Below are 27,859 nucleotides of genomic sequence, written 5' to 3'. Positions count from 1 at the left end.
GCATGAACATGTGCTGTCTATAGCCACACAGGGTGACTTATATTTAAATATAACTTACATCATTCATAAAATCATTGTTGATAGAATGTTAACTTAGTAAAATAAAAAATAAAATTCAATTTCTCAGCCTCACTTACCACATTTAAAACTCAATAGCCACATGTGGCAGGGGCTACCATAACAGACAATGCAGTTCTAGGACATTCCATTGTCACGGAAGATCCCATTGGATTGTGTGGCTCCAGAATACAAGCTCCTTGAGGTCAAGTACCTTTTCATTGCTCTATTTCCATCACCTGGAACAATGCCCGCCATACAGCAGGGACTCAGCAAATGCCACGTTGAATAAGTGGGTGAGTGGGATGGGCAGATGAACAGGTGTATGGATGGAATGGGATGGAGCTGGCACAGGAGGTGATTTTAAAGGGTGATCTGGTTTATGTCACTCCTCTGCTCAAAATCCTCCAAGGTCCTCAGACTGGCCTCTAAGAACATACATGGTTTAACCTCCCATCCACTCTGATACATTATCACCTACCCCTCTCCAGCCAACATGGCCTCTCACCATTCCTCTCCAACAGGCCAGCTATATTCCTGCCTCAGGGCCTTGGCATTCACCCTACACTGTGTTGGAAGTGCTTTTCCCCTAGACAAGACCCTGGTACTGAGTAGACCCTCGTTCCCCCTACATAGAATGTGGATTCCTCCTATTCCCAGACACCTTAAACCACTTTCTGCTCCATTTTTCTCCATATTTCTTACCATCTTCTACCATACTAACTAGGATTATATTTACTCATGTATTTTGTTCCACATCTGTCTCCTCCCTTTATAATGTGGTGAGCTCCTGGGGTGGAGGTGGGGGCCAGGATCGGTGTATTTCATTCACCGAGATAGTCCCATGCTTGGAAGAGTGCCTTGCACTCACAGCAAGCACTTCATACATTCCTGCTGAATAAATGAAGTGCAGAAGGGAAGGAAGGCAGGATGGAAGGAAGGAAGGATACACAGAAGGGCACAAAGTAACTGGTCACAGTGAGAGGTTAGAAAACACATTATTCTGGTTCCACTCTTCAAATCTAAAATTTAATTTTATGAAACGAGGCTATTGAACCAGATGACCCATTGTATACTTCTACTTGGTGGGTTTCAAACATGAGGAAAACCTGGTGGAAGGTGTGATATGAATCCTGTACTTTGGGGACTTTGTGTCCTGCTTGCAGGTGGAAGTAAAAAGGAACAGATCCTCTGGTTTCAGGGTGCAGGTCAGTGTCAGGGTGTGAGGGCTGGCACAACTTCCCACCTAACAGAGGCAATCTAACCGGAGCACCCAGGGCAGACCATTGTGGGGCAGGGTGGAGGGGGGTGCTGGGGTTCCCAGGAATGGTTTCCATGCCACCCAGCTAAGCTGAGAATTTGAGAATTCCCCGTCCCCCTTCTCTTTGCATGATGACATTTTATGGGGGATTAATTCCCTGGGGATCAGCTTGCTCTAAACCTTGGTAATCCAGATTTATGATTTAATTCAGTATCTCACATAAGGAAAAGGAAGTAGGAGGTGGGAGGGAAAAAACAGACCTTGCTTCCAGGAAATCAACCAAACGGGCTAAGCTCACTTTGGAAGCCTCTTTAATTAACCTTTTCCAAGTCCAGTCTTATCAGGAACTCTGTAGCCCCAAGATTGGCCTTTCCCCCCTCTTCCAACAGAGAGAAACTGAGGTGATCGGAAGCAGCTGAAGCAGGAAGGGCGAAGGGCGGACTATGGGCTGGATTTTTTGGGAGTCAGACCCACGAGGACACTGAGGAAGAGACTCTGGCAGGTCATAGGCTTTGGAGATTATGGGAAGTCAAAAGACGTCATTAATCTTTGGAAATGGGGGAGCAGCACTGACCCTAGTCCCAATATCATTTTCATTCGTAGATTCTTCCTTCTTAATCTCATTCTAGAGAGGTACCCCTGACCCCACCCCGCCATCTGGGCAAAGTGATCATTTTTGGGTTAGCCTCAATTCATGCTCTTCAAGGTGGCCAGCCACCACTCTTCCTGGAAGGGCCCGAGGGGATTTGGTCCAAGGCAAGTGCTTGATCCATGTTGGCTGGGGGTGGGGTGACCGGGACTTCCAGAACCTCCTCAGCGAGACATCATCTTCACAAACTCTGCAAAGGAAGGTCTCTGGTGAGGTGTGTATTTGTAAGAGCAGCCAGCATTCATTTTAAAGCCCTTACGGTGTGTCAGGAACCATGGGTGATCTTCGGGTAAGTTCTCAATGACCCTCTGTATCTCAATTTCTTCATCTCCAAAATGGAAATCACAGGACTGCCATATGCCATATGTAATCTTTCAGATGGTTAAACAAGATAATGCTTTAAGACACATCAGGTGTTAAATAACTATGATTATCTGATTTCATCTTCTCAACCAATTCTGGAGGAGGAAATACCATTTTACAGATAAGCAGAGGCCAATGCAGTTGACCAACGGGCCTGAGGTCATGTGGATGGTGAGTGGTAAACCTTGGGAATAAAGCAGGGTGCACCTGACTTTGCTGTGACTCCACGCCAGATGAACTTTGGGGCCCCACCAAGGTCTTGAGGTCATTCTGTCCTTTCCCTGCCTGGGCATCTGCCTCCTATCTCTTCCAGATTTCCAGGGATACCCCTGGCACACCTGAGCCTGGTGAGATCCAGCAGGCATCCAGCAAACATTTACTAAGCTGTGGTAATGCAATAAATATCTACCAAGTTTCCCTATTGGGAATTACAGAAAAGATGGTTCAGAGAACATCCCTCACTTGCCATCCAGGATTCAACACCCTAGTTGGTGAACACAGCTCAGTGCCATGAAGTCTGCAGCGATTACTTTGAAGGGAGAGGAACAGAAAAACATCGGTAGGACTACAGAGCTGGAGCTAATACACCCAGCTGAAGATGAAGGGAAGCTTCTTCGCAAAGGTTGCACTGTTCCCATTCCTAAGGGATGGATAAGACCTGAGAATTCCCTGACGGGAAAGTATGGGAACTGGAAGGGAAGCCAGGGAGAAAGGAAAAGGAACAGGATTTCGAGGACACAGAGCAGTGTGTCCCAGAGCCCAGCAACTCAGAGTGTTTGTTGAAGTAAGGAGTTGGTGGAGGTCAGACCATGGATGCACTTGAATATTGGACTAAGAATTTATCTTTTGTCAGGGTGCCTGGGGGGCTCGGTCAGTTAAGTATCTGCCTTCAGCTCAGGTCATGATACCAGGGTCCTGGGATCAAGTCCCACATCAAGCTCCCTGCTCAGTGGGGAATCTGCTTCTTCCTCTCCCTCTGCCACTCCCCCTGCTCATGTTCTCTCTCTATCTCTATCTCTCTCTGTCTCTGTCTCTTTCTCAAATAAATAAATACAATCTTAAAAAAAGAATTGCGCTTTTGTCTATAGGCAGCAGTTGGATGATGGGGTTTCTGAACCAGAGAGTCACAATTAGAGCCTGTCATGCCCTGTTCTGTCTCCTACAAAGATCATCTCTACTCCGATCCACACAGGATTGCAATGGTTTCCATTCATCTGATCACTCAACACACACGTGACAAGCTCTGCACCAGGACTGGGGGTTTGGTGATGAGAGGTTCAGTCTGTGGCCTCAGCAGGAAACAGGCAAATCATGGTTATAAGCTCTGGTGGTGTCACTCTCCTTGTTACAGTGGAGGCATGTGCGGGTGCAGAAGAGGAATGCCCCTGCCCAAGAGGAGAGGTAGGGGGCAGCTTCCAGGGGCATAACTAAGACTTACCCAGCAGGAAGAGGCAAGGGTGATCCAGGCAGGAACACCAATGCGAGCAATGTCAGGATTGCCACTTAGTACATGAGTTCTCTGGATTTTCTCTAAAACTTTGGGAGGAAGATGTCATATTGTCCCATTTTGCAGACATGAACACTGACACTTAACATGAGAAAACAGGGCAGCCCTGGTGGCTCAGCGGTTTAGTGCCGCCTGCAGCCCAGGGCTGATCCTAGAGACCTGGGATCGAGTCCCACGTCAGGCTCCCTGCATGAAGCCTGCTTCTCCCTCTGCCTGTGTCTCTGCCTCTCTCTCTCCTCTCTGTGTATTCTCATGAATAAATAAAAAATCTTAAAAAAAAAACATGAGAAAGCAGCCAGGATAAGGCTGCATAGTCAGTAAGAGACGATCCTGAATTTGAGCCTCGAGACTCTGACCCCAAAGCCCCAGCTACTAAGCAGTCCACTCTCCAGATGGGACCCTCTGTTCTCTGACAAGGGCACCTAATGAACTGGGAAGGGACAGGGACTGGAGATGTGAGAGTGAGCCCTGTGGGAGATGTGTAGGGATAAGCTCCTAGATAGTGTCCTAAGAAGAGGTGAGGGACACGGAGCCTTTGAAATGACCCAGGTAGAAAGGGAGAGTCATATGGGCAGTGGCTATCCCCACACAATGTCACCTTCAAAGTCGACGGTACCGTCTCCATTCACATCAGCCTCCTGCACAACCTCTGAGATCTCGCGGGGCGTGAGCTTCTCTCCCAGGAGCCTCTGCATGGCCTGCTGCAGCTCCCCGAGGGTGATCTCCCCGTCTCCATTGGTGTCAAACTGATTGGAGCAGAGGAGTGATATCAACAATGATCACGACAATCCCAAGAGCAGTGTTACTGACCACTTACTGTGGGTCAGCGCTTTCACACATCGTGCACTGGCGTGTCTCCTCTCTGAAGGTGGGTCATCTGCACTACCTTGTTCACGGCCCCATGCTCGGGCTGCAAACAGTGCCTTCCACACAGTATGACGCACCAGATAAATACTGGCTGAATTAATAAACTATTTTCAAACCTCCACGCTGCATACCCTTAACCAATCTATTAGAAAGTCTCTGCGTTCTATGCCCCAAGCAGGTGGGGTAGCTAACTATCCTTCTCTAGCTAAGCTGACACTAACCTGGCCAAAGCCACAATCATCTCTTTTCTGGACTATCATGACAGCCCCCCAATTGGTCCTTTGACTCCCATCATGCGTTGTCCACATATCAGGGCCTTGTGTTCATGTTCATTTAAAACAGAAATCAGGGGTGTCTGGGTGGCTCAGTCAGTTAAGCGTCTGCCTTCAGCTCAGGTCATGATCCCAGGGTCCTGGGATTGAGCCTCGCATTGGGCTTCTTGCTCAGCAGGGAGTCTGCTTCTCCTTCTCCCTCTGCCCTCACCCCTGCTTATGCTCTCTGTCTCAAATAAATAAAATCTTAAAAAAAAAAAAACCACAGAAATCAGGTACTGTCACCCACTCTGCTGAAAATACTCCAGTGGCTTCCTATCCCCCTCAATGAAATCCTGACACGTTCCTCAACACACAAACTCCTATGAGGTTGGGTCCTCCCTCTGCCAACTCTGAGCCCTTGTTGTTTGCATGCTACTCTCTCTCCAGCTCAGGATGCTCCAAGAACTCAGGGCTTCTTGCTCTTCCCCAAATGCGCTTTCTGCCTTCCAGCATCCATACCTGCTGCTTCCCCAGCCTGGAATAATATTTCCCCAGAGCAGTGCCATCCAATAGAAATATAGCATGTACCCCATGGCTGATTTTAAATTTTTTAGTCAGCCATGTTTTTATTTTTATTATTTTTTTTATTTTTATAAATTTATTTTTCATTGGTGTTCAATTTGCCAACATATAGAATAACACCCAGTGCTCATCCCGTCAAGTGCCCACATCAGTCCCCGTCACCCAGTCACCCCCACCCCCCGCCCACCTCCCCTTCCACCACCCCTAGTTCAGCCATGTTTTTAAATAAAAGGTTAAAGAGAACAAGATAACTTCTAATAATCAATTTTACTTAACCCAATATATCCAAAATATTATCATTTCAGAATGTAATCAATTTAACAATTATTAATGAGCAGGGCACCTGGCCAGCTCGGTTGGTAGAGCACCTGACTCTTGATCTCAGGAGTTTGAGCCCCACATTGGGTGAGGAGATTACTTCAGATCTTTAGAAATTATAAATGAGCTATATTTTTTTAATGCACACTGGATTTCATAAGACGTTTAAATACTACCATGGTAAGTACTTAGTATATACTTAGTGTGATTATTTAACATAATCAGTACACACGTATGCTTAAACTAAGGATACTCTTAATCCAGGTGTATTTTACAACTGATAGGGCACCTACGCTGCTCAGTGGTTGAGCATCTGCCTTTGGCTCAGGTCATGATCCTGGGGTCCTGAGATTCAATCCCAAATTGGGCTCCCCACAGAGGAGAGCCTGCTTCTCCCTCTGCCTATGTCTCTGCCCCTCTCTCTGTGTCTCTCATGAATAAATAAATAAAATATTTTTAAAAATCTGATAGTACCTCTCCATTCAAACACCAAATAGTATCAGAAATACTTGATCTGCATGTAGCTTTTGTAAAATTTGTAGGTGGAAAGGTAGATCCACATACTCAAGGTTTTCCAGGAGAAATGTTTCTCAGTAACTGAATTGTGTTATTTGTTTTTAAATTTAAGCAAATGGAGTGTATATTCTATTGAATGTCCAATTAAATAAACAATTGAACTGAAACAAATCAAAATTAGATAAAATGAAAAAAACGAGTTCCTCAGTCATACCTGCTAGTATGTCTAGGGCTTGACAGCCACAGGTGGCCAATGGCTACCATTTTGGACAGAACATTTCTGAGATCACAGGAAGTACTGTTGGGTGATGCAGCTCTAGGTCATATTTATGTGAAGCTGGGACAGGAAAATCACACAGCTTGTGGGAGGACATCTTCCTGGGATTCAGACCCATGTTTCCACGGCTCCAAAGTTTTGCCTTCCAAAGGCTATGCTACTCTTTATTTTTGCCTCCTGCACCGAAAGCTCTGAGGTAATAATTTTATTTGATTTTATTTTTAAAGATTTTATTTATCTATTTGAGAGAGAGAGACAGGGTGAGTGGGGGGAGTGGCACAGGGAGAAGGTCAATCAGACTCTGTGCTGAGTGTGGAGCCTGACGTGGGGCTCAATCCATGACCCTGAGATCATGACCTGTGCCAAAACCAAGAGTTGGATGCCTAACCCACTGAACCACCCAGGCGTCCCCTGAGGAAAGCATTTTATTAGGGGATGAAAGCAAATCTCAGCAAGCCCCTCACCCTCCCTGGGGCTGAGACTTAAGAGATTCTTAAGTATCTCTACAGTGGGTTAAACCGGATTATCTCTTTGCATTCCCCTCTGGAATCTCAAATTATTGGATTCCTTCTTCCCGTTACAGGCACAGAGATTAGAGGTCTAACCATGTGTTCTGGGCATGGCAGGATCTCAGGTGAGATTTGTAAATTCCCTGAGCCTCGACGTCCTCATTTACATGACTGGGGATAAGGGGCGGCTTATCCCTATTGTTCTTTATGATCATTAAACTAGAAAGTATTTGCAGAGGGCCTCGTGCATTGCAAATGTTTGGAAGATGTGATTTTCCTTCCCTATAAATCCCATTCTAGTTTCCAAAATATTTGGTTTGGGTAGGTTCTGTCCATGTTGGAAGACCAATCATAGACTCCTGGTGTTTCTTTCAAGTACCCCCAACACCATGAAAATCTTAACTCACTTCCTTGAAGGCGTCTCTCATCTCCTGGACACCGATCATCCCCGCTGTTTCCTCAAGGAGTTTGGGGGTCATCAGCTCTACAAAGTCCTCAAAGTCTACACGGCCACCCACTGAGGACAGAAGAGGCAGGTTTAGTAAGAGTCCATGTAACCAACCCTCCACTACCTCTCTGGACCCTTCCAGGTTGGTTTAAGAGGCAGACCTGCTCTGATCTCTCTGCCATCTGAGAAATTTCCCTCTCAGCCAACCCGGAGCCCAGGGTCCCTCTAATCCGAACCCGGGTGGATGGGGTGAAAGTAACCAGCTGTCCCTGTGACCTTGGGAAAAATCTCTTAATTGGTTCAGATCTCTGCTCATCTGTTGGTCTGTAGAAGGGGGAGCATGAATTGAGTGGGAGCCAAACCTCTTCCAGATAGAAACACAATCCTGTCTTTGGGTTCAACCTTGTTTACTCTGTGGCACGCCTTAGAGCAAAACCCCAGAGTGATTTTGTCCCAGCTTCCTTCTCAAAATGAGCTCTGGAACCCATCCCAAATTTGTTTCCAGAGGCAGATCGGTTCCAAGCTTGCCCTCTACCTTTGCGTCTCAGTGGTCATGGTATTAACTTACATCGATAACCGTTTACTGGAGGCTAAGCCTTGACCTGCATCAGCTCCTTCATCCCAATCCCACAAGGAGTGACAGATGGGAAAACTGAGACTCAGGAGTGGAAGTTGACTCCACTTTTCAAAAGCACGACAATCAGTACATGATAGAAGTGGGACTTGGACCCAGATCTGCCTCCAAGAGTCACCCTTTTATCCACTTCAAACGCTGCCTCCCCGAGTCCAGGCTGAACTGTTTGCTTCCAGACTCCTAGTGCTGCCTACCCTCTTCCTTCCCTGTGGCTCAGCCTCCACATCCCTCCTGCTTCCACCCCACCCACTCCCAGCAGTCCTCCCAGGCCCAGCCTCACAGTTCATGCGGATTTGCTGGCCCAGTTCAGTCAACTCCATCTCCGTGGGCATGTAACCCATCGTCCTCATGAGATTCCCTAAATCCTTACAGGAGATGAACCCATCTCTGTCCTTGTCAAACTCAAGAAATGCTTCCCGGAGCTCTGAAAGTTAAGAGAGAAGAACTTTGAGGGGACTCGAAACAGTCAATGGGGAAGACTGGCCATCCCTTGAAACCATCAGGGAGGTACTGACTAGAGACTCCAAAGGAGAAGATATCTTTGAAAACCAAAATTTTAAAAAAGGAGTGGTGTATGAAACATGGACAGAGATTGCAATGAGCAAGATTGAAATGTGCAAGAGGAATGATCCGTGAGACCGCAGAGTGATGGCACTGCGGTCCTCCAGATTCTGGGGTGACATTATGGGGACCTTCAAAACCTCCAAAAGAAAAACCAACAGTCTTGGATTCATCTTAAAACTCTTGCATCTGTCACTCCTGGGTCTCTGAGACGCTTGGGGATGGGTGTGCCTTCTAAACACTTTGGGAGGCTCCCAAGCGACTGTGTGAGAGAGTTCTACAAAATCATGGTTGAATAGGAAGAGAGAGGTGTGTGAAGCTTTCGTGGGAAGGGTCTACACTGAGATGCACAGGAGAGCAGCCTAGTGGCGGATGACAATGAGATGGCATTTGGGGCAGGGGTTACCTTCGATCTCATCTTGTCCCAGGGGTCTTTCCTGGAAAGGAATGTAGAGAGAGGGAATTTGAGAGGGTCAGGGATCCCATATCTACTTCTCCAAACACATCCCTCCCTCCTCTGGGCAACCCCTCCCTGACCCCTCCTTGTTCCCAGTTCTCCTCTAATTCCCCTCCTCTTTCTTCTCCAGCCTCCCGATTCCCACCCCTGACTGTGTGCTTCCCACCCTCTTCCTCATCACTTCCCATTTCCTCTCTCCTATCCCGGGATCTTGATCTCTGTCCCTCTGCCTTTCCTGAACAGACATCCATCCCATTGTGCTAGCAAGGGGTCTTCTATGTCTTGGCATCCCATCCCCTCCTTTCTTCAGAACAAGAGTAAGGCTCAGAATCACAGCTAATGAGCTCAGAGTGCCAACCCTGTGCCTGGTGCCCACAGTCACTTCACTGAAACCTCAGATCCACCCCAGGGGGTAGGACCACATAGCATTCCCATCTTTTTTTTTTTTTTTAATTTATGATAGTCACACACACACACACACACACACACAGAGAGAGAGAGAGAGAGAGAGGCAAAGTCACAGGCAGAGGGAGAAGCAGGCTCCATGCACCGGGAGCCCGACGTGGGATTCGATCCCAGGTCTCCAGGATCGCGCCCTGGGCCAAAGGCAGGCGCTAAACCACTGCGCCACCCAGGGATCCCCAGCATTCCCATCTTAAGAGGAAGCTGAGGAACAGAGAGGTTAAGGTTAAGGGACACAGCTCTAAGTGGCAGAGACGCTCCCAAGGCAGGGAGATATTAAATCACTCCCTGGAGGTCATGCAGCAGGTCAGGTGCAGCGAGGGCTGAGATTTGAATTTTGAGCCAAAATTCTTTCCACTACACCCTCTTGATTCCTTTCCCACCGCCCCCCATTCTTTCTCCCAAGGGTTAGAAGCTGTTTGCGTGGGGGCCAGTGTTCGGTGGCATCTGGGCAGGATGCTCACTGCCAGCATGACCAATTCTTCAACCAGCTAAGCATTTCCAATCCCTGATGCCACCACTGCTCTCAGACACACCTGAAGGGTCAGGCTGGGTATAAGGCACACCACCTGTGGACTCCACCAGCCTCTGGCCTCCCCCTTGTTCCTGGAGCCTTCCCCTGAGCTTCTTTCTCATGATGCCCTCCCCCCTCAGGCCCATCTCTCTATATCTCTCTCTCTCTCTCTCTCTCTCTCTCTCTCTCTCTCTCTCTCTCTCTCTCTCTTTCATCCTAAAGCCCAACAATGAAAAGTAAGCCCCCTGGAATCAAATAGACTTGATGGGACACTGCCACTCAGTAACTATAGAAGGCAAGGGGCTTTGTGACTCAGAGCCTCCATTTCCACATCTGTAAAGTGGGAACGCAAGTGTGGCCAACCGTGAATGTGGTCCTGAGGATGAAATGACAGCAGGAAAGCAAAGCCCTTTGCGTAGGGCTGGGTGCGTAGCAGTGCCTCAGTAAGAAGCAGCTGTGTCATCACCGTCATGGTTACAGGTGTCCAGAGAAATGAGAGGTGATGGACAGGGACATCCCAGTTCCCCTTTTATTTGCAGGTCTCCTCCCCTTCTCTCTTTTGCTGCCGAGTCCAGAGTTCACCTTCACTCACCTCATTGGCCCACTGAGCTCCCGGAGTTCTACCTTCTTGGTCAGGAGTCCCCCTGAGGCTGTGCCCCTTATCCCGGCCCCTTGCACCTGTCATGCCCCTTCTCTCCCCACACCCTGGCCCCCTTTGCCCTGTCCGTACCCTTCCCCACTGTCTGCCACCTCACCCGCTGTTTCTCAGCGATGCCTTTCCTCAGGAAGATGCAGGCGGGCCCCATGGGAAACTGCATGGAGGGGCAGGGCAGGGGCGCCAGGCAGCAGGCTCAAGTAGGCTCCCCCTCCTTCCTGTCCCCCTTGGTGTGCAGCCTCCTTATCTTCTCTGGTGCTCCTTTGCCAAGTCTTGCTGCCTCTCTTGGCTTCTCCCTCGGTCCCAGTGTCCGAGAGCTGTGACAGCTGAATCAGAAATCTCTCCTGGGGTTGGGGAGGGATCAGAGCTGTCCCTGCCTCCCCATCTGGCTGGAGTGGGGTGGAGGGGGAGCCGGTTTCAGGCTCTGACCTATTATCCCCAGAATAGAACTGAAGAGTTTCAAACCTGGGGATTAGAGCGGAGGGCATCCATTCATTCATGTTCCAGCAAGCCTGCTGGGTACTCACTCCGAGAGGGGCCTCTGCTGGCCTTCGGGTCTGTGCACATGTAGAGGACCTTGCCCCTGGCCTCAGGGCGCTGCCGTCAGCATGTGCCAGCGAGCAGGACGGAAGAACCTGAGTAACAGCCTGACTTGAGGAAGTGGGCACACATAGCGATTAAGAGGGTGATATCTGTGCTTCCTCTGCTCACCTCTTCCTCCCTTCGTAAATAATCTGGGGTGGGGTGGGGAGAGAGCAAGGTAGGCACCTGTGCTGGCCAGTGAGGGGGCTGGCAAGCGAGAAGTCGTGGTGATGTCACAGCCCAAGGAGGCCATGAAGGTCCTTATCTTGGGGGTTGGGAGGGGATCAGGATAGGGAGCCAGAGTTCGAATAGGATGTGGGAGTGAGGGGGGTGCCCAGAGGGGCAGCAGGGCTGAGCGTCTGGGCCTGGGGCAGTAAGGATGAGCCATGGGAGGGGAGCCTGACATGCCACGTGGGAGCACGAGCACGAGCAGAGTGAGGAGGTGTCTACACGCAGGTCCCGAGGATGTCCACTCACAGGGGCAGGCAAGGTGTAGGATGTGGACAACAGGTCAGGGTGAGAAGGGTGCCCCCGCTGAGCAGGATGGCAGCAAGGAAGAGAGAGGAGTTACACACAGGGAATCTACGAGGAATAAAGGGCAATCAGTTTCTCATGGATGCAGATGGGGAAAAGGAGGAGTCTGGTGTTGGATGGGAATCGGAGGCACTGGTTTGTACTGGTGGGTTTCAGGACAGACAGAGGGCTGTGACAGTAAACACAGACATCACAGGGTATGCAGGGACACTGGTACGTAGGTCATCGAGCTAAGAGGACACAGAAGCTGTGACATCCCTGGCATCCAGGGCTTGGCTTTTAAAATACCATTCTCCATTGAAAGGAACAAGTCCTGGGGGAGAGGGCTGCTCCCACGTCTGGAGCATGACAAGCAAGTCTAAGATGAGCCTAAAACGTCTTGCGCAGTAAAGCAAGGACAGAATTGTGGGGTCACGGAGAAGGATCCCAGAGGTCACCCTGAAGAAGCTCCCCTGGCAATTTGAGAATCCAAATAAATATCAACAGGTTATATGGGAACACGGGAAAGCAGGAGTCCACACAGACAGAACTGTGCCAGGTTGGATAACATTTATTTGCGTCGCACAAAATATCCTCTTACGATATACTGACTGCAGAGGGGTCACTTTACATGGGGGCACCAAGCAGACATCACCTTAATCAAGTGATTAAAACGAGCATTGTCAGATGTGACAAACTGAAATTATATATTTGATTCACGTGCAATCACGAACAAGCCAGCTGCCCACCTTCCCTGCTGCCCCTCCTCTGCACACACTTTCCGGGACTCTGCTCCGAGCACTGTCTGCCCTGGGATCTGGACAAGTTCTAGAAGCAGCATTTCAACCAGGGGAAGATGTTCCAGCTGCCCGCCTGTCCACCCTGAGCTCATCCCCTCCCTCACCACCTGCATCGCCAGCCATCAGCAGGATCTTGTCATTCCCACACCTTCCAGTGGGGTGTGGAACTGGAATGTTCCACATCCCCGAGGGGGCATGTGAGGCTCCCCATGGGCAGCGCTGCCAGCACAGGGCCTCCTGCGGACCGTCTGGACCAAATCCTGGCCCTCCATCTAGTAGACAGTGGATGTAAGGAAAGTTATTTGCATCTATGTGCCTCAGTGTCCCCCATCTGTCAAATGGGGTAATAAAAATTCCTATCTGGTGGGACTGTTGTGAGGGTCTTTGGTGAGTGAGGACATCCCTGCCCAGCCCCGGTGGAGGGCTGTGGCAGCCACAGCTGCTGGGGATGGTGTGTTCACAGGGGTCTGCAGGGGTGAGGGGAGGAGGAGCGTGTCCCTGGCCCCACTTTCCTCAGGAAGACTGGGTTCCATGCCTGAAGGGACCATGGGCTGTACACAAAGCCAGACGGACATGGGCAACCCCAGACACACAGCATGTAACACACACGTTATTTCACCTTAAACACGGAGTTTGTAAGTATGGCTGCACGTTACCTTGTCGGTCCTCTTTGGTACAGCTGTATCGGTTAGGAACTTTTTTAGCCGTTGATGAGCAAAGGCCATTTTCACAGTGCAGCCACACTGGGATTTGGTTGCACCCAATAACTATTCCCTCGCCTCTGCTCCACCCCCACGACCAGAAGCCTGCTGGGCAGCAGCTGGCCCCCGGGGCCACCATCTAAGGGCTACTTTCCCTGGATCTGCTGGCTATGCCTCATGGTCACAAGGTGGCGGCCCCAGCTCCAACCATCGATTCCCAGTCCAGGCAGGTGGGAAGGCAGGGCTGCCCAACCAGGTCCCCTTTTTGATCAGGAAAAACAGCACCGACTACATGGCAGGCACTGTGAAGGGGCTGAGGATCTACAGATGAGCAAACCAGGTCCGGCCAGTGGCTGGCTGCCCTCACGGGTGAGGCTCCAGAATCCGCGGTCCCCAGTCCATGGCTGGCAGAGCTGGGGGTCTTACACACTCACTGCACTGTCTCGCAGGAGGACAGGGCCCGGAGCCAGGCTGCTGGGTCAGAACCCTGGCACTGGCACCCCCGCTTCAGGCCTGGGTGCCCATCTCCCTGTTCTGTGCGCCCCCCCACCCCCACCCCAGTGTCTGCGAAGCAGGTTACCTGAGTTAACATTCAAGTCTCGGCTGCCACTGGCCCATACAACAGCCACCAACCAACCGCATGTGGCTGCTTACAGGAAAATTAAAGAAAATGAAATGAAATGAAACACGGCCATGTTTCCAGCGCTCAGCGGCTGCACGTGGCTGGTGGCTATCCTGCCGCTCAGCACGGATGCAGAACACCTGCAAACCTGTGGAGAATCTACGGGAAGGTGCTGAGTCAGACAGTTCCTAGCACGCTGCTGACCACACACTCCACGCGGGAGCTACCGGAGCTGTCACCCCAGAGCCCAGCACAGACTCCAACACTACAGTGGGTGTTCAATAATTATTTATTGAAAAAAATGATCCAAAAACCCCCTACCCCCAGCTTAAACCATTCCCTCACACACGCACACACACCTGACACTCAAAACCCACACGACCCCAACACCGGATCTGCTGACCAACAGGACACCCACCCTGCACCACCCAGCCCCTGGGAGGGTGGGAGCCTAGTAGAAATCTGAGTCAGAGTCTAAGTCCGCGCCCTGCTGGTTCTGAATCTGACTCTGCTTCATGTACAGGCAGGCCACCTGAGGAGAGTGGGTGGGGGTGGGCGGTTAGAAGCCCCAGGTCTGCCTCCCACCCCTCATTCCAGAATCCACCACCAAGAAGCTAAGGCCTCACCTGGCCACTGGTGGTGGCCTCCTCTGGCTTCTTGTCTTCACGGACGCGGACAAACCGAGGAAAGCGAAGGGAGATCCCCTTCTCACTATCCACCTGGGGGAGGGGGAGATGATGGAGACCCTCCTGGGGTCTAGCCGACAGGCCACTCAGGGCAGCAGTTCCCCATCCAGGGTCTCCTCCCTGCTCCTGCCCTCCAGTTTCCTGACCCATACAATGGGGCCAAGCAATGGATTATAAAGATTAAATACGATATAAAGCCCTATCTTAGGACCATACCTGGAGCATTATAAGTGCTTAAGAAATGCTGGTACCATAGTGTGGTCTAGGCTGTTGTTCTGTTACTATTCTCAGGGCCAAGCAGCAGGACAGCAGAGGCAGACTGCAGACTTGAGAACCAGATGGCAGGGTTCAAATCCCATCTCCCAACTCAGAAACTGCATGACCCCGGGCGAGTGACCTCAGCTCCCAGGCTCTATTGCCTCAGCTAGGGAGGCTCAGTGCTTTGTGAGGATGGAAAGGTGCACTCAAGTGCCGTACCTGTGAGCACAGCACCCGCTTCATACAGAAGCTCCATAAACGCTGCTCCTGCCACTTGTCTCCAGGGAACCCTAACTGCCTAATGTGGAGTCTGAGACATTTCAAGACAGAAATTCAATTTAAAAATATGAGTTCTGGGGTACTGGGGAGCTCAGTGGTTGAGCGTCTGCCTTTGGCTCAGGTCATGATCCTGGGGTTCTGGGATTGAGTCCCACATCGGGCTCCCTGCAAGGAGTCTGCTTCTCCCTCTGCCTATGTCTCTGTCCCTCTGTGTCCCTCAGAAATAAATAAAATTTTTTTAAAAATTTTAAAATAAAAAATAAATTAAAATATGAGTTCTGGGGCGCCTGGGTGGCTCTAGCAGTTGAGCAGCTGACTCTTGGTTTTGGCTCAGGCCATGATCTCAGGGTTGTGAGGCTGAGCCCTGTGCAGGACTCAAGTCTGCTTCTCCCTCTCCCTCTGCCCCTTCTCACTTTGTACTCATTCTTTTTCTCTCTAAAATAAATAAATCTTTAAAAAAATGAATATATGAGTTCTGCCTTTAAAGGAAGTCCACTTCTAATCAGAAAAGTGCATGCTACCTAGATTTTGAAAGATTGTAGGAAATCACAAAGAAAGCACATTTCTTCTGGAGAAGGCAGAGAGCTGCCCTAGCACCGGCCAAGGGGCAGTGTACCCAACTGTCTGCTGACCCTTTGGCTGGCATTGAGGGCTGAACCACTGGTGAGAGTGATCAGCCCAGGGAATTTTATTTTATTTTTTTAAGATTTTATTTATTTATTCATGAGGGGTGGGGGCAGACACAGGCAGAGGGAGAAGCAGGCTCCATGCAGGGAGGCTGATGTGGCACTCGATCCAGGGACTCCAGGATCACACCCCGGGCCTAAGGCAGGCGCCAAACTGCTGAGCCAGCCAGGCATCCCAGCCCAGGGAATTTTAAAACGTGGTAGCATGAAAACAAATTATGGTTCAAAAAGACGAGCCACAGCCCGCATCACTGCTCAGCAGGAAGTGTCCCAAACTGTTACTCAGAGGAACTGTGTTTTCAAAAATCAGTGAAGAGGGATCCCTCGGGGGCGCAGCGGTTTGGCGCCTGCCTTTGGCCCAGGGCGCGATCCTGGAGACCCGGGATCGAATCCCACATCGGGCTCCCGGTGCATGGAGCCTGCTTCTCCCTCTGCCTGTGTCTCTGCCTCTCTCTCTCTCTCTGTGACTATCATAAAAAAAAAAAAAAAAAAAAAAAAATTAAAAAAAAAAAATCAGTGAAGAGCCAAATGTGAGATTAGGGTATTAAAGGAAACAATTTGACTGTTTACTTTTTGTACCTGGGGAATTTCTCTTTTCTTTTTTTTTTTTAATTGAGACTCTGACCCTGTTATCTGACAGCCAAATAAAAAGCAAGCTCAAGCTTTCCTAGTTACTATCAGCCCGGAGCACAGGCGTCATCCTCACGAGCCCCTGCTCCTCATTTCCCATCTGGAAGGTCGACCCTGCGTCCCTCCTGCTGCCTGGAGCCTGAGGTGTTCCCCCTTCCTCTACCCCTGCCCGGCCTACTCACCAGGCCCCGGGCAGCAGGGTAGATGGGCGACAAGGACAGATCCGCACACTTCACCTCCCACACGGCGCTGGGGTCCAGCCAGTGATCGGGGGCCACGGCACCGTCGACCCGGACATAGGAGCGTGGGGTGGGCAGCACCAGGGCCTGCAGAGAACAGCATCGGGGAACAGCAGTGGACATGAAGAAGAGAGAGGGTCTTAGGTCTCAAAGTCAAGGCTGGGGGGTTGGGGCATCAGGGAGGGAGGAGAGAGGGAAAAAAATGGGGAAGGGGATAGATGGCAACACAGACATGTCTTAAGGTAAGAGCTTGGGTGGGGATGAGGGCAATGGTGAAAGGAAGAAATGAGACAGAGACCTGGAGAGAGAGAGAACCAAAGAATGTCACAGAGATAGAAGTACCAGCACACAGGGAAGGGAGTCGTACCCCCAAATACCCGTGACCATGCAACACTCCCAATTACTAGGGGATTCACTCAAGGCCAACTCAGGGACCCCTGCGATAGTGCTCCCCTGAGACGCATCCCCCAGCAGCGGAGGCAGGAGGCAGGCTCCCTGACCCAAGTCCTGGGCGCTGTAGCAGCCGGCAGAGCTGAGACTTGAACTCTGGACACGGGGGGCTCTGGAGCCAGCTCCACCACCACAGAGTGTGCCATGAGAGGTGGAGAGGCAGGCTGCTCACCTGGAGCCTCTGGTAGTGCTCCTCCAGTTCCTCGTCACTGAAGCCAGTTCCGAGCTGCGGGGAGGACAGGGAGGGGCAGGTCAGAGGTGCAACCAGGGGCTGAGTATTCCCCACTTGCGTCCCCCCTCTCCCCCAACCCCTGCTCCTGCCACTGAGGACTCAGATTTGTGCATACCAGAGGCCCCCATCCTACCCTGGCCACAGAAACCATAGAGGAAGGGCTGGGCAGGGGGAGGGTTGCTGGGCGCAGACCCCGGGTGGGGTAACATCTCTCCCAGGGGCATCCCCTGGCCTACCTGCTGCCCTGTGCTTGACGTAGAAGCCCTTGTTCTTTCCGCTCCATCCCCCTGGCCCAGGTGTCGCTCCCTTGGGTTCCCCGAGTCCCACCTACTCTGGAACAGGATGTCCTCTCCAAACTCCACATGCCAGAGATTTTCCTTCACCCACCCAAATTGTCAAGCCTAAAAAAACCTCGCTACCAGCAAACGTAGTAAGATGCATATCTTCAAACCACGGATATAAACATCAACCGGAAAGCCCTTTCTGAATGGAGAGCCTTAAATATCTTCTCGGGCAGAAGCTGTTTCACAGAAAACCGTTCTGGGTAAATAGTGTGAAATGATCCCGGACCGGTGCCCTATGATCTCTGCGAATTGTTAAGACCTCGTCTGTCACGGGTCACCTGGGCTAAGCATCGTGTGCAGTGCTGATTTACTCTCAAGAACACAGCAGGCCACGAGCACAGGGAGCTGGTTCAGGAAACAGAGCACATCTTCCACAAACAACTGTGAAAAATTCTGGGCAACCTCGCTAAAACAGAGGCAGAGGCCAGTAGAGAGGGTCCCCCTAACTGTCGGTTACAGGAGGGATTGTCGCTTACGGAGCCCAAACCAACATTCAGTGATAGGCTCCAACAGAAGAATCCATCAACAGGAAAGAACCATCCATGACAGCCCCCCCCCCCCGGGGGGAGAGACAAGACTTTGATCTGAGAACAGGACCAACCCAGCAACTCAGCCCCTGAGAAACCCTCATCCCTCTGAGCTGCTTTTTTCCCCCAAGAGTTTCATTCAAAACAACTCCTCTCACTTCCTCCTTCTTCCCATAAAATACCACTATTTTCCTTTGCAGGAGGAGCCTACGGTTTCGCCAAGGCTTGTATGTCCCAAAATGCAACTCTATGCTATTTCTGAACAAACCCATTTTTGCTGGTAAAATAACAGACTGTTTTATTTTTAAGTTTAACACATTCATGTGCTTCTAAAAGTCCTGAAGATGAGGGCAAACACTAACGTTTTTTATCACCATGTTACTTATATGTATCTGACAGTATTTAAAACATGGGATTTAGGGGACACCTGGGTGGCTAAGTGGTTGAGCATCTGCCTTTGGCTCAGGTCATGATCCCAGGGTCCTGGGATCAAGTCCCATGTCGGGCTCCCTGCATGGAGCCTGTTTCTCCCTCTGCCTATGTCTCTGCCTCTCTCTCTGTGTCTCTCATGAAAAAATAAAATCTTAAAAAAACATATTATTTATAGGGGGAAAAAATCCCTCATATACAAAGATCACAGCTTTGTAAAAGTATACATAAGACATTCCCTCAAATTTTATGAGTGGTTACCTCTGGGCACTGGAATTATGGGTAACAGTTTATTCTGTTTCTGTGGCAAAAGCCTCACATTTGTTGGATCACCAATGTGCGTAGCTTTAAACAAAAACAAAACCCACTCCATTTCCTAAGCTCCCCTGTGGAGGGAGGTGGGCTGTGGAGCAAAATTCCAACCCATGCCACAGAAGCTGTTTGTTGGCTGAGGCTAATGTAGGGGGCACATCCCTCTGCTTGGGGCCTTCCTCTTTCCTGCTGTTTGGAGCGTGCATGGCTGTGATGGCTGGAGGTCCTGCAGCCACATTATGAAGATGAGGTCAGAAGCACATGACAAAACCCCTGTGCGGGGACAGAAGCCTAGGCCCCTAATGTCATCAGAGAGCTGCCTGCTCCTCTCCAGACTTCTCATTATATGAGAGAAAAATAAATCCCTTTATGTCATCATCTGTAGCAGAACTCAATTCTTAACTGGCACAACTTCTTTACATCTTTTTATAATAGCACATACTTCTATGTAAGGCAAGAGTTACTTATAGGATCAGAAAAAGCAAATAAAAACTAGAAAAAAACTTAATCCTTCATAGGAAGAACACGAGAGCCTCTTGGTTCAGGTACCCCTCCCCCCAAGGTGGAGTCGAATCTACTCCTGCCTCACAGCACCTTGCATATGGCCTGGAGCTCCTCACTCTCCTCGTCGTAGGCAGCCAGTAGGAAGCCCCCATAGCGGCCAGCCCGTTTGCCACGGCCCAGGTAGGCGCCAATCACCACGAGGTCCAGGGTGTCGCCCACACCATCGAGGTAGTCCTTCTTCAGCTAGGGAGGGAAGGCCAGAGGTGAGGGGGCGCTGAGATGGACCTCACTGCTGGAGGCTCCTTGATGCCGGAGCAGGGGTCGTTGGGGTGAGCCAAAGGAGAGTGCTCTCATAGAGACCGAGGACCGTCACCAGGCTGAGGTGGGATGTGGGAGGAGCTCCTAGACTTCCAAAACAAATAGGAAAGAGACGAGCGAAGGGGAAGGAGCTGGCGAGGCTGAGGGGACAAGTCAGATGGAGACCCTGGGGGTCCCCCCTTCCCTTGGGATAGATGTACATTCCACTTACTCCTTCACATGGAAAACACTTATCACTTGTTCCAGAAAGTGCCAGGCAGGAGTTCAGCCTGGGGTATGTAGCAGGGAAAATGTCCTAAGACAGGAACGCTCATACCCTCCCAGCTGCTGACAGTCTCAGAGGGACAGACCACAGGCCCCTCAAACACACCCGGTAAATCCCTCTGGCTCCACTCCGGCTCATCTCCTGCTGCAGTCCTCTCGCCCCTCTCCAGGCTAGCCTCCTGCCCAAGGGTTCCCAGTCTGCCCAGCACCCTCCCCAACTATCCACCATCCTCAGCCAGCCAGATGTCTCATGCCAAATGACAACCAGACCACAGGACTTCCTGTCTCAAACCTCCACTGGCTTCTCAAAACCCTCAGAGGAAAACCCAGGGTATTTAACGACCCCCAAGGGGCTCTGTCATCCAAGGCCTGCCCTCCACCCTGACCTCGACTCACACCCTAATCACCTTGCTCCCTGCACACACGGAGCTTCATTCCTACCTCAGGGCCCTTACCATTTTGCTCCCACCCTTCTCCTAGACACTCTGTCCCAGATCTCCATGTGCCTGACTCTCTCCTGTCATCTGTGCCTCAATGCAAGAGTCAACTCTGGAAAGGCCTTTCCCGATGACCAGAGCACTGCAAGATCCTCACTGGCCCCTGACTTGACTTGCTTTCTCCACAATGCTCATCGCCCCCAATGTCATCTCATTTATGTCCTGGCTGACTCCCTCCCTTCCCGTTGGCCCCACCCAACAGAGAGGGGCTATGAACTTAGAATAGAAACCTCATCTAACTTCCATGGCGCTCAGGCCGGGGCAGTTCTAACTGATTCTTGGTGAGTCCAGCAGCAAGGATTTGTGGAGGGGTGGTCTGTGGCTGGCTGGACAGGGAGGCATCAGGGACCAAGAAAAGGCTCCCGCACTTAAACAGGGTGGAGTGAGGACTAGGAACCAGATGGAAAGACGGCCAGATTTTGGAAGGGCACCTTGAGCCAGTTGTGGGATCTCTTGGCGATCTCATAGGTGGCATCGATGTCCAGAGTTTTCACCATCAGCCCCTCACAGGAGTCTGAGGGAGACACAAAGAGTGACCTCTGTGAAGCCCGGCTCATGACAGCCATCCAGCCGGAGCCAGCAGCTTTAAGTGAAATCACTCGGGGCGGGGCAGCCAAGAGGGAGTACACATAGCAGCTGGCCCCAGGACCCCCTACCTTTCACAGACTGCTCCAAGAACTCGGCAATTTGGTCCGTGTCTTTGGTGTCCAGGGAGGTGGCAAACACAAACTCGCCCTCTGTCTCCACAAAGTTCTCCCGGAGCAGCTGCCGGCGTCGGGAGAGAGGCTCACGTACCAGGGACTGAGTAGGGCGGGAAAAGAGAGAGGGTGTCACTGTGGAGGTAAAGAGAAGCCTGGGCTCCCACAAGATAGGAAGGCCCCCGACAGGGATGAACCAGGCCCACACGGGGATTTTGAAAACATCGAGGACCCATTTCAAGGGCAAGTCAAAGGCAGCAAGGGGAGGGGTGGTTAGTTGGTTCAGTGTCAGCTCAGATCATGAGCTCAGGGTCCTGGGATCAAGCTCCACATGGGGCTCCCTGCTCAGCAGAGTGCCTGCTTTCTCTTTCTCCCCACGCTTGTACCCTCTTTCTGTCTCAAATAAATAAATAAAATCTTAAAAAAAAAAAAAAGGGCAGGTAGGGGGCTGGAGACCGGTCAGTCCTGTCCTGTGACCTCAGGTGCATAAGACAGGGGCCACAGTCCTTATGGAGCTGGAATGGACTCGTTATTGTGGCTACAGTTCCATTTACAACACGGGTTGAATAAAGGTGAAAGGCGCTGATGACCACACGGATAGGAGATAAACGTGTTTCTGAGAGGATGCTTTCCACTTTAATCCAGGGGTCAGCAACCTTGTTGCACGAAGAACCAGAGTCAATACTCTGAGCTCTGTGGGCTACTGGGGCTTTGTGACAACCGCTCAGCTGTGGGCTGTAGGGCAGAAGTGTATGGGCATGCGGCTGCGTTCCAATAAAGCCTCCCTTACAGACGAGAAAGGCCGAGACAGATTCGGCCTGCAGGCCCTGCTCTACTGAGCCCCGAGTTAGAGCAAATCTATTCATGGGAAAGTGCTGCTTGCCTTATACTATGAAACAGACTTACCCACCTTCTGGAAGTTAATCTACTCTCTGCGATCTTATTAGCTTTGATTGAATTAACCACACCCTTTCATGTTCCATCCATGCTCCTGATGGGCACGCACAGCCCATTGGAAATCACCCTGATTTCATTAGTCAAGTGCAAGCAGTGGCCATTCAGCTGCCAGATGGTTAAAGGTTAGTTATCTAAGATGACACCGGGGTTGGCAACTCATTCTAGAGGATAAACACTCGTATGTGCCAGCCACTGTGCTCATGCCTGGGTCCCATCGCTTCATCTGCCCCATAACAAGTACAGCGGGTGCTACTATCAGCTCTTTATCATGGACACGGAAACTGAGACTCTGAGAGGCTGAGTCACTTATCTGCGGCCACACAACCAGGAAGGGAGAGCTGGGATATCAAAGCAGGTGGCTTGGCTCCAGATCCTTAACCCATGCCCTGGAGCAGTTCTCAAACTTTGCAGTCTCAGGACCCCCTCCCACCCGTGAAATCTGCTGAGGACTCGCTCCAGAGAGCTTCTATGTACGTGGCTTACATCTCTGGATATTTACCATAGTAGTGACGTAGTATTAGCTATCATATCACATGTTAACATTTGCTATGTGAGAACTGAGAAATCTTGACGTTTATCAATTCATTTAAAAATAATAACTCCAACACATTAACCCAATAATATGTCATTTATGAAATGTGCCTATGTTAGAAAAAGTGAGAAGAGGGAGCATTAGTTTATACTTTTACAGCTTCTATAATGTCTGGCTTTTAATGGAGCTGGACGCTCACGTGTGTGTCTGCATTCAGAGAGCGGCAATGTGTTGCTCTGGCTGCCATACAGGAAGAGAATCTGCCTCATATGGCTGCGGAGGTGGGAAGGGCAGGCAGGACCTCACAGACTTTCCCGAGAGTGTCCTGGAGACTCTCCAGGGTCCCTGAGAATCGCTGCCCAAGTGTGGCCACTCAGAAGGTGGGCTCCTAGGCTCATTCACAGCCCCCACCTCCCCCGGCTACCCCAGACATGCAGCCAGAACTCACCTCTCCATTGAGGTAAATGAGGTCGAAGGCATATAGACACACCTGCACCTGGATCTCTGCTGCATCCACCTCCTGGGTTGGGGCAGAACGGGGAGCAGGGGTGGGGAATGATGACAGGGGCACGGTCGGTTTGCCTCCCATCATGCCCCAGGCAGACACCTGTCTCTACCACTCTCCCCTTCTCTCCAGGCAATAGCCCACACACCCGTGAGAGTGACAATGCTACTGGCTCCTGGCTCTGCAACCTGATGGCTCTCAGCTAATCCCAACAAACTCAATCCCTTTGTCAAATATTTGCTCTCCCAACCTCCCTTGCAGCTAATGACCAATGAAGGTAAAGAAGTTTGGTGGGGCACAGGTTGTGTGTGTGTGGGGGGATCCTGGCACAGATCTTTCATAATAAAACAGAGACAGGGGCAGCCCTGGTGGCTCAGCGGTTTAGCGCTGCCTTCAGCCCAGGGCATGATCTTGGAGACCCGGGATTGAGTTCCACGTCGGGCTCCCTGTATGGAGCCTGTGTCTCTGCCTCTCTCTCTGTCTCTCATTAATTAATTAATTAAAAATAAAAATAAAAATAAAATGAAATAAAATAAGATAAAAAAACAGAGACAGGAGAAAAGGCTCTTTCCTCCTTTGTACTTGGTATGCTGGAATGAGAATGCAATGGCTGGAGCTGTGGCAGCCACATTGTAAGGCAGCAAGAACCACAACCCAAGGAATACTCTGTCCTTCTGGGGTGGGGCAGGGCTAGGAGGAAGAGGAGAAACTGTGTGACCACGGCAGGTAGTGGAGGGAGACTGAGACTACCTTGCGTTTGCGGGTGGTGAGCACTTGGAATGGCTGGATCTGCTTCTTTTCCCGGTCCCATGCCACAGCTTCTGTGTCCAAAATGAAGGACGTGACTGACGGGAGTTTAATCTGAAAAGTGAAGAAGGAGACCCAGGGCTGCTGAGAGGTAGGGGATGAGGCCCAGAGAAACAGGTCCTTTTCCTTCTACAGCTCTTCCTTCTCAAGATTCACAAAAAAACTGATGTCAATTCAAAGATGCACATATGTACACAGACCCTCTTCTCATTCCCTGTAAGTGGGGGGAAATGAACTTTTCTGAGACTTACTACTTGGTCCCATAAGCTGGAAACCCAGTGACCTTTGTCAGTTCCCCGTGAACTTGTCCACTTCCCCTCTGAAATCTCTAAGTCACCTACAGAATACCACCTCATTGAGCCCAGTCCAGCCCAGGTCACATCATCCTAGCAGTCCTCTCTATTCCTGTATGGCCTCCACATATAAACTGCTCTCCTCACAGCAGTTAGGGTGCCCTCAGCAAACCTCAAATCTGATCAGTGCATCCCTGCTAAAAGCCATACCTGGCTTCCCAAAGCTGTGGGGCTCTCCTCAGTCGGCCCCTGGCCCACCCTCACCTCACCTGGTCCCCTCAGACTCTGCACCCCAGTACGCTAGCCTCTCTTTTGTGGATGGGCTATGCCCCTCCAACCACAGAGCCTTTGAACTTCCTAATCACTCTAGAACATCTGTCATTATCCTTCACCTCCATTGGGAGGACTTCTTTTCCCTCAAAAGAATGCTGTTGCACAATTCTAGGTGGCACCATTCATTCTATATCCTGGGGCAATATGTGGTGGTGGCTTGCCTTGCTGACACCGGGCCTAGGTCAAATTTCTTACAGATACAGAGGCTCACAGAATGGTGGTCTTTCCTTCAGAGCCCCCGTGTCCCTGTATAACTAGAGAGCCAGCAGTGGGATGTTCTGATGAAGATCTGCTGGCCCTGCCAGGCCTGAGCTGGGTGTAGCCTGTCCATGCTATGTCCCCAGCCTCCTGTGCAGGGCTCAGCACAGAGCAGGTGCCCAGTAAATAAGTGCTAAATGAATAAACAAAAGTGGACAGAGGCAAAAGACCCCAAACTGTAGGATACCGCTCACAAGAAGCCCTGGAATAGGCCACACCACTTGTAGAGACAAAATGGTGTATCGATGCTCATTGCCTCTGGGAGCTTATGGGGGTACCGCTTGGCATGGGACACAAGGGAACAATTTAGGGGATACACCAAAATGTTTTATGTTTACACAAGTGTATATAAACTTACCAAAACTCACCAAACCATGTACACTAAAATCAGAACTCTACAGAGAAATTACATCTAGTAAAACTGATTGGAAACACTAGCACCTGGCAGCTAACAAGAGCTCAGCTAATGCCTATGCTCTGGGAAAGCTCAGCTAATGCTAATGCTGCTCTGGGAAAGTGCCAACTTCCTAATTAACTAGGATCAGGCAAGAAGGGCTGTTTGACCAAGGACTCCCAGAGCAGGCCCAAGACGCCCAAGAGCAAAGAAGCCGTCCCTATTCCAATGGAAGGGCTGATCTGCAGGCTGGCTCCCTGCACCTACGTCCCCACTGCCTCTCCTTGTCAGTGTGACATTCTGGCTTTTTCAGCCTTTGCTGCGCCACGGGGCCCAAGGCTGAACGGTGACCCCAAACCAGAGTCGGCCCGGGGTGGTGGGAGGTACCTGGACGGTAGGAAGTCAGAACCCCCTTAACCGTCTTTCCATCTGAATGGTGGCACCTATCTGGGGATGATCAGGGGACAAGTGTTGGGATGAAAAGCCGACCAGCCAAGGACAACAGAGGACAGAGACAGAAATAAATGGCTTCTGGAGAACTTGGGTGTACAGCTGAGCCAGGCTAGCCTACCTACCCAGATTCCCTTGAGAAAAAAAAAAGGGCATCTGCTCAAGCCTCTGGGAGATGGGTGTTACATTATCTGCAGCCAAATGCACTCCAATCTCCTTCTGACAACCGTGCTGTGCCCAGCTGGCCTGGACAGGCCGCAGTTCTCTGCCCCATAACTGCAGCCTCCCCTACCCACCCCCCACCAGGGGAAGCAGACACCTACCTTGGGGATGCGGCTGATGATGTCTGGGTACTTTCCGGTATTGTCTTCCTGATTCCTGCTGAAGATCTTCACCTCCCCACCTTCTAGAACGTGGATCTGCGGCAGAGAGAGCAGAGAGGGACTCAAAACCCAGCCCACCCCCACTGGTCCCTCCTTTTTCTTCTGACCCCACTTTCACCGGCAGAAGATTCCAGAAGGTCTGGAGAAGGAACTGGTGCAGAGACCTGAGTAAATCACCTCCTCCATCCATGCAGCGCCTCCCCCAGTCTGTGGAAGCCCCTGCCATCACCTTCCTCATCCTCCCTTTCACCACCACCCCGTCACCACCTTGGATGCTCAAGTGTCTCGCTCTAAGCGGATTTACCTGGATGTTAAGCTGTAAAAAGCATTCTGATTTTATTGTTAATTTATTTTAATATAGTCTGGTCACAGCCCTTAAGCAGAATGGACAAATATGCCACCTTACACGTATGTCATCCCAACAGTTGAGTATGTGTTGGATATGACATATAGGACTTAAAAAATATATGAAAACATACATATTTAAAATCGCTGTTACTACCATAAATTCTTTTATTTTTTCTCAGCGTTATATTTTGAAGATCCTTCTATGACACTAAATCTCCTGCTTTTAACTGCTTCAAACCACCAAAGGGTGGACATCCACTACACTTGCTCCTCCATCCCGGTGATGAACATAACAGTCCCAACTCCCTGCCAGGACGGCAGAGCCACAAAGGAGCATCCCTACAGACCCAACCAAGGATGTCCTTGGCACCGGGGTGTGGGACACACGCTTACATAATCTCACTGAAGATTAAGTAGGTGCTTCCCATAATGGCTGTTACAGTGAACACCCCCACCAGAAGGGCACAGGCAAAGTGAACTCCCACTGCCTTGGGTCAGGAATTTCGATAATTTCATCAAATAAAACTGACTTTCAGGTAAGTTAGGTGAGCTATGTTAACATTGTCGTTAAACGGAGTTGGATATTAAACCCAGATACATAAGGTCAGACGAGCAGTCTATGACAGGAGGTGCTTTGAGTTTGGGTCTGCCCCACCCCAGGGCCCTGCTCTCTGGCACATATTCTTCTGCTGAAGGGATGTGTCCACCTTCATACCTGTGCCCTCTGCCCATCGTATTTGTACTCGCAGGTGAAAGCTGCCTCTTCAAAACGTTTTAGGACCTCGCTGACACCCCGGGTGGGGTGCGCCAGCATTGGTTTCAGTGGAACCCCTGGTGGGGGGGGGGGGAGCGAGAATTAGGGTAAACTGAGGTAGGCACCATTAACACATCAGAGAGGGAATATGGCAGAGACAGTTAGCTGTGCCCCAAGACCCATTCTCCTTTCTGCGTAAGAAGAGAACATGCCTTCCCGGATCAGGAGGGCAGCTTGCCTGCTCCCAGCCTCCCTTGCAGCTAGGTAAGGCCACACAATGAAGATGCATGGGTAGGGGTGTGCACAAAGTCTGGTCACACCCTTCTCCCTCTCTCTCTTGTGATCTAGAAACGTAAGCCACCTCTGGTCATGCACATTAAGGT

General features: G+C 50.6%; 2 protein-coding genes across 6 annotated transcripts in view; both read right to left on the bottom strand.

Moving 5' to 3' along the window:
* Positions 1 to 1,625: 1,625 nt before the first annotated feature.
* Positions 1,626 to 14,005, bottom strand: CABP5 (calcium binding protein 5). Of its 2 annotated transcripts, XM_055310813.1 has the most exons (7): positions 11,419 to 14,005; positions 10,992 to 11,217; positions 9,210 to 9,240; positions 8,523 to 8,666; positions 7,568 to 7,677; positions 4,436 to 4,583; positions 1,626 to 2,157 (listed from the first exon to the last, which is right to left on the bottom strand). In XM_055310813.1, the coding sequence occupies exons 2-7, from the start codon at positions 11,052 to 11,054 to the stop codon at positions 2,132 to 2,134; spliced, it is 522 nt and encodes a 173-aa protein (XP_055166788.1). In that variant the 5' UTR covers positions 11,055 to 11,217; positions 11,419 to 14,005; the 3' UTR covers positions 1,626 to 2,131. The 2 variants fall into 2 exon arrangements, with proteins under 2 accessions (XP_055166788.1, XP_055166787.1); XM_055310812.1 differs by having other exon boundaries at positions 10,992 to 14,005.
* A 375-nt stretch (positions 14,006 to 14,380) lies between these two features.
* The window catches only part of LIG1 (DNA ligase 1), a 38,431-nt gene continuing 24,952 nt past the window's right edge, over positions 14,381 to 27,859 (bottom strand). For all 4 annotated transcript variants that reach the window (XM_055310808.1, XM_055310810.1, XM_055310809.1 and 1 more), the window contains exons 18-28: positions 27,438 to 27,553; positions 26,315 to 26,410; positions 24,207 to 24,317; positions 23,400 to 23,471; positions 21,421 to 21,565; positions 21,196 to 21,278; positions 19,776 to 19,928; positions 17,510 to 17,563; positions 16,831 to 16,974; positions 14,736 to 14,828; positions 14,381 to 14,641 (exon numbers count right to left, since the gene is read on the bottom strand). In XM_055310808.1, coding sequence (XP_055166783.1) covers positions 14,561 to 14,641; positions 14,736 to 14,828; positions 16,831 to 16,974; positions 17,510 to 17,563; positions 19,776 to 19,928; positions 21,196 to 21,278; positions 21,421 to 21,565; positions 23,400 to 23,471; positions 24,207 to 24,317; positions 26,315 to 26,410; positions 27,438 to 27,553 — 1,148 coding nt within the window. In that variant the 3' untranslated portion in view covers positions 14,381 to 14,560. The remainder of the gene's footprint in view (positions 14,642 to 14,735; positions 14,829 to 16,830; positions 16,975 to 17,509; positions 17,564 to 19,775; positions 19,929 to 21,195; positions 21,279 to 21,420; positions 21,566 to 23,399; positions 23,472 to 24,206; positions 24,318 to 26,314; positions 26,411 to 27,437; positions 27,554 to 27,859) is intronic.

The sequence above is a fragment of the Nyctereutes procyonoides genome, unplaced genomic scaffold, assembly GCF_905146905.1.
Source record: "Nyctereutes procyonoides isolate TBG_1078 unplaced genomic scaffold, NYPRO_anot_genome, whole genome shotgun sequence".
NCBI classification, from domain to species: domain Eukaryota; kingdom Metazoa; phylum Chordata; class Mammalia; order Carnivora; family Canidae; genus Nyctereutes; species Nyctereutes procyonoides.
Note: the sequence above shows the minus strand (reverse complement) of the source record. Positions and strands in the feature narration are given on the sequence as shown.